Source organism: Crocodylus porosus, unplaced genomic scaffold, assembly GCF_001723895.1.
Source record: "Crocodylus porosus isolate Cpor-Errol unplaced genomic scaffold, CroPor_comp1, whole genome shotgun sequence".
Taxonomy (NCBI): Eukaryota; Metazoa; Chordata; order Crocodylia; family Crocodylidae; genus Crocodylus; species Crocodylus porosus.
The window spans coordinates 16,525,825-16,531,953 of NW_017728923.1; the positions used below are offsets into that span (position 1 = coordinate 16,525,825).

Consider the following 6,129-nt stretch of genomic DNA (forward strand, 5'->3'; position numbering starts at 1 on the left):
GGCAGTGGCCTGTCCCCGTGAGGGGCTGCGCTCCAGGGGGACTTATTTTTTCCCCCTGTTTAAGCCAGGCCTGGTTGAGGAGCAGTGGCAGCCCATGTGTCTGGCTGCCCCTGCTGACAGAGGCATGTGGGGGAGGGGGGCAGCTGCAATTTGCCTCTGAAATTGGCGCCCAGCGCCACGTTGAGCCTGTGAAATTTGGTCCTGGACTCCCTGATTGAAATATATGCCTAGTCATCTGCCACCGCTGAGAACAGTCTAGCTCTATTCTCTTTGTAACCATCATTCAGGTAGTTGATATAGCAATAGATATAGCTTTATTTTGTTAAACACAAGCTTCCTTTACCTATTATGAAACGCATCCCAATATTTATGGCTGTGTTTTCATAGCTTTAGTCTAGTGGAGGAGAAAACATCTTAATGACAAGAATGCAAATATAACTTTTTTGTTAACTTCTGCTCTGCACCAGTTAGGCCTCTGCCAGATGTGCACAGTCTGATGCACAGTCCACACAATCATGCTTCCTGCTATGATACACATCAGTTCCCATCATGCCTTATTGCTGATGCAGAGGGAGCCCAGGCTCACTATTTCAGGCTCCCCCTGTACTGGCAAGTAGTAAGTTTTCCATGACTGGGAGACCCCTCAGCTGAAAGGGGTCCCAGCCCCAGGGGTGCATTAAGGAAATGTGCGCCTCTGTGGCTGAGTCCCATCAGCTGTTCCAAGCTCCCACCTGTGGGGATGCATGGCGACTCAGCTGATGGAATTCCAAGCTGCAGGGCCACACTGTGCCTGTCTAAGCCTGAGCAGCCACTCCTGAGTGGCTTAGGGCTGGGTGATTCACACTTGAGCTTTATCTTTCTCTGGCACTGATGTCCACCATGTGTTGTTTCCTAAAGGAAGCCGCTATTGCTTGCCTGCCATGTCTTGTTCTTAAAATAAGATGCAGGAGGCTCCCATGTGACCTGGACTCACTTGGTGGCTCTCTGGATGGACATCCCTTGGGGCTTCACTTTTCCTAGACCCCATCCACATGCCAACATGCTGGTTTTTGGCCATGTGGTTGAAAGTCTGGGCTCTCCCGTGATCCAGCATGCTGCCCCGACTGTGTGTTCTAGGCGGGTTGACCAACCCATGTGGTGTCCATGGATCTGCTGGGGAATGGCCAGGGTTACTTCCTGCCTATGCTCTACTTATGAGGCTTAAACCTCTTGCAGGAGCGGTCTCACCTTCTGAGACCGCCCCGCCCCCCAATTATATGGGCCATCTGGGCCTGCCTAAATATAGTTCTCCACCCTAGAGTCCATGGGAGCTCCTGGTCTCTCGCCCTCTAGTTCAGGCAGCAAAAGTTATACGGCCTTACTTTCAGGCCCCAGGAGAAACTAATGTAACTAAACATAGAAGAGCAGGGGCAGTGGCCGTCCTCCCATTCACGCGTCCCTGTCGTGTACTGGGCCATCGGATCTTTGGTCCTTCTCTTCCACAGTCAAGGGGGTTACTCCCCCAAGATGCTGTGTCCATCTCTGGGATGTCCCTGGTGTTCCCAAGGCATAGTCTGATTGGATGCCCAGGCCAGGAGCCTGTAGGTATCTTGCCACTGTTGCCCCCCCATTTCCTTATCTCATGCCAGTTTTTGAACACCCATCTAAGTGGCAGCAGATGATATCACATCCCTGTGCTACTCTAGCCACACTGAAAGTATGCTGATAAAGGAACGGTGGGCAACACTGCCCACGTCCATGTCTCCCGCCACTATGCTTAGGCCGGGTAAGTTATTCCAGGTCATGACTCTCTCTGGGCCCTGTCCCCGTGCTTTTGGGTTGTCCTTGCCGCCTCTCCGCCCCCTGCACAGGGGCACAGGCCCCTCGAGCCTGTTGCCCTGTGATGCACACCTGGCTGCACATTGAGTTAATGTAGTCATAGGAATTGGCCTCAAACCTGTTCCATATTTTTGGTGGAATAATTTTGTGGCTTCCTAATTTTTTCACACAATTGATTGAATGTGTGGCTGGGTAACAACTTAAGATGTGATATAACTAGTTTTAAGATGTGATTTAACGTGGCAAAGGCCTTGGTATTGCATGAGTGGGCGGGAAGGATGGAAATGGCTGTTTAACAACCTTATTTCTTTTCCAGATGAGAAATTTTGGCAATACTCAGATTTCAAAGAGAAAAAAATTCAGTCATAAAGGCTATGTAGTTCTAAGTTGAAGAAAAAATTTAAGGTGCATATTTGCCTGTAACTTTGAGAGAAAAATGAAAGGTGTAAATATTTGAACACTTTTCTTCAGCTAGGCTCCAAAGGGAATTTCGTTCTTGAAAGTGATTCAGAGCCAGATGTCATGATGCACATAGCACCTAGTGCAGTCTACATGTCCACTAGGTATCTGTTTGTCTGTTCATTTACATGCCTTGGAAAAATCAAGTGGCAGTCTTGAAAATATAGTTTATAGTAGACCTGTGTGGAGTGGGAAGTATTCACTTCAGAATCGATGATTCAGAGGGAGAGCGATTTCAATTCGGTGATTCGAATCGCTGTCCTGATTCAATTTGGCTGAATTTGAATCCAAAGATATTCGGCGCTGAATCTTATTCAGCCATAGCCTATAAAGGCAGGCATTGGGAGCAGCTGGGGAAGCAGCTGGGCGAGCCCTGGCTTAAGATGGCAGCCCCGGGAAAAGCCGTGCTTCCCCCAGTCTCCTTCCCCCCCCCCCCCCCACTGGGGTGAGGCAGGACGTGCTGGCAGCCCCAGGAGAAGCTGCAGAGGCTGTGGGGAATGATTTGGGGAGCTGGGGGATTGAACTGGAAGCTGGGGGGAAGCCACTGTTTGTTCCCCCAACTTCCAATCATTCCCCCCAGCCCCTGCGGCTTCTCCTGGGGCTGCTGGCTCAAGCTGCGGCTCATCCGGCTGCTCCCCCATCTGCCTCTGCCCCCAGGGCAAGGCAGGCAATTTTGGCAGCTGTGGGAGAAGCTGTGGAGGAATGATTGGGAAGCTAGGGAATTGAACGGGGAACTGGGGGAAATAATCAGGGGCTGGGGGAATGAACAGGGGCTTCCCCCCAGCTCCCAGTTCTATTCCCCAGTTCCTGGTTTGATTCCTGAGCTCCCAATTACTCTTCCAGCTCCCCCATCATTCCCCCCAGCCTCACAGCTTCTTCTGGGAATGCCGGCTCAAGCCATGACTTATCCAGCTGCTCCCCTGGCTGCCCCCTTGCCAGGCTGAGGCAGTCAGTGTTGGAAGCCCTGGGAAGAAGCTACAGGGGCTGGGGGGGAATAACTGGGAGCTGGGGAGATCAAACTGGGAGCTGGAGGGAAGCTCCTGTTCATTCCCCCAGCTCCCAGTTCAATTCTCCAGGTCCCGGTTTGATCTCCCAGCCCCTGCGGCTTTTCCTGGGGCTGTCAGCACTGCCTGCCTTGACCCGGCAGGGGGCAGCCAGGGGACCAGCCGGATGAGGCGCAGCTTCTCCCGGGATTGCCTGCTCAAGCTGGGGCTCGTTTGGCTGCTCCCACTGGCACTGTCTAGTGCCTGCCTGTACAGTCAATGGACAAATATATGAATCTCTCTGAATCAATTTGGAGGCTTCTCATTTGATTCAGAGAAATTAATGGGTCTTCTGATTCGATTCAGATTTGGCTGCCGAATCAGGCCAAATCTCCAAATCGAATCTATTACTGAAGCTTTGCACAGCCCTAGTTTATAGCTTTGTGTCTTAAGCCATGCAGATAGATACTTTTGAAAACTTTAGTCTTTTTGCTACTCAAATAAAAATATGTGCTCCTGTACTGAATGTGCATTGCAGAAACATTGGAAAAATAGACTTCACAGATTTCATTTCTATCTTCTCTATAGATACAGAACTGTTAAAATTGCATTATGGTCCAGATTTATGGATGAAGAGTGCGCTATGTAAGGGACTAATATTACTGAATAGGATTTGGCTCTATGAACAAAGCTTTACGTTGTTCAAAACTTAAATGCTTTGTATAATTAGCAAAATACGATGCGAGTTTGTGGTCAAATATACAAGGTTGCCTTAAACTTTTTTTCCTTCCTTAGAAAGTGCAGAAGGATTTCCAAGTTACGACACAGCTTCTGAACAGCTTCATGAAGCAGGCTATGATGCTTACATAACAGGACTGTGTTTCATCTCCATGGCTAATTTCCTGGGTACTGTAGTCTTTTTCCAGACGTATTCTCTGATCATCTGTGTAGCTATATATTATATGCTGAATTTCTTCTTTGTTCACTAGGTTCATTTCTCAGTCCTCCAAAAAATCACGTATCTGCTAGATCAAAACTCATTGAACCTTTTTTTAACAAGTAAGTAATTGCTGTTCCAAAACCTGCTGTAATGTGAATATAAAACCAACAACTGTGGCCTCAGATTAAATTGCCTATCTATTTTTTTTCTTTGTATTTAAAACCCCTGGATTTTAAAATCCATAAAGTGTTAGAATTTGGAAGTAAAGTGTGTCACCTATTTGTTATTGAGCAGGAAAATCATGGGCTATCTACCAGTGTGTACAAGACGCTTGGAAAGGAATTGTGTGTAAAATAAGTATACTAGCTGTACTCTTCATATCCGTTTTGAGTTTGTATCTGCCACTTAAGCCAGTTTTGATGTAATGTCTGTCCCTAGCCTAAGTGATCCAGCAACTGGTTTAAACCTCTAACAGAACAGATGCTCAGTGCACATAAACCAGTTTGCAAATTTCTGAAACTGGTTTGAGAGAAATCTGGTTAAATGTAGTATCAGACTTAACTGATTTGGTTCAAAGTGGTTTATGCAGTGTCTATTCCAGACCCCTTCCTGGGTTAAGGTAAACCAGACACCTCCAGCATCCTGGCATGTTCTCTGGGCTGGGTGGGGCTCTCTGCTCTACAGCAGGGCTGGCCCCTCCCCTCTGCTCCCTGACTGGAGCTCTAACAGAGACTTGCAGGGTCTGCCTGGCTTCCCCCCTGCTCTATTCTACCCGCCCTCCCCCCTCACCTCCCCCCTCCCGCCTTTGCTGCTCAAGCAGAGACCCTTCCCCCTTGCTCTCTCCCATCTCCCACAGCAGGGACCCCAGCTTCATGGACCATAGGCATGTGGTATGCCAGCTAATGCAGGGGTGTGTGTGTATGTGTCTACAATTTCACTGGGACAGGCAGATAGAACAGTGACTGCTTTGGGCTGTTTGGAGTTGATCAACAGGTTGGCTGATCAGCTGTTGAAGAAGAACGTGAAGTAATGGGGAGAGGCTATTGTTTTCCTGATCGGGTGGTAAACACTGTTATTATCTCACTGCTGTCTTGCTCCCCTGTCATTTTGCTGCAGACAGTATAAAGAAGCAGGGGGGAGACTGAAAAGCTCTGTATCATCAACAGATGCATGCACTGCACCCTGCAACCCTCCTTTGCCTCAGAGTGTTAGTTGGGGTCTGGTCTCACTCCTGTCCCTTGAGCAGTGAGTCAGGGAAAGGTAGTGGGAGTTAAAACATTTTTCTATTAAAGTTTTGTTTTTTTCTGGGAGGTTTTGCATTATATTGAAGTGGGTTACATTTAAAAAAATTGTCTTGCTGTTGAAGTTCTTACAGTAATATATAGATTGCAATCTCTAAACCGGGGTGAGCAATTATTTTGGGCGGAGGGCTGCTTATCGAGTTTTGGCAAGCTGTCAAAGGCCATGTAGCCCTGCCCCTTGACAGGTGCCCCACCCCATGGTCACTATCTTGTGACTGGAAGCCCCACCTTCTAACCTTTGACCTTTGCCACCAGAAGTCCCTCCTTTTGCCCCTGGAAGTACTCCTTTCAGCAACAGGTTTTACCACCTTGGAACCAGAAAAATACCAAATTAGATTCTAAAAAGCAAGCATCTAAAACTTTCCTTAATTTGATTTCAAAAAATATTTTTGTCCTGATTTGCATGCGTTTGTGTACTGTGCATAGAGGTAATTGCACAGTAACTTAAAATGAAATCTTACTCTTGTATGTTGTGAGGGGGTAGGGGGCATGAGGAGTGGGTATAGGTTTCTGGGAGGCTGTGGGTGTGGGGAAGGGTGTGGGTATGTCTGTGGGGGGTGGGATGAGGGAGCATGTGGGTGTAGATATGTGGGGTGTAGATGGGTAGGGGTTTGTGGGGGGAGGGTGG

General features: G+C 48.1%; 1 protein-coding gene across 2 annotated transcripts in view; it reads left to right on the plus strand.

Moving 5' to 3' along the window:
* The window catches only part of PARN (poly(A)-specific ribonuclease), a 123,150-nt gene that overhangs the window by 22,578 nt on the left and 94,443 nt on the right, over nt 1–6,129 (plus strand). For both annotated transcript variants that reach the window (XM_019540130.1, XM_019540131.1), the window contains exons 17-18: nt 4,056–4,166; nt 4,250–4,319. In XM_019540130.1, the coding sequence (XP_019395675.1) occupies nt 4,056–4,166; nt 4,250–4,319 (181 nt within the window). The remainder of the gene's footprint in view (nt 1–4,055; nt 4,167–4,249; nt 4,320–6,129) is intronic.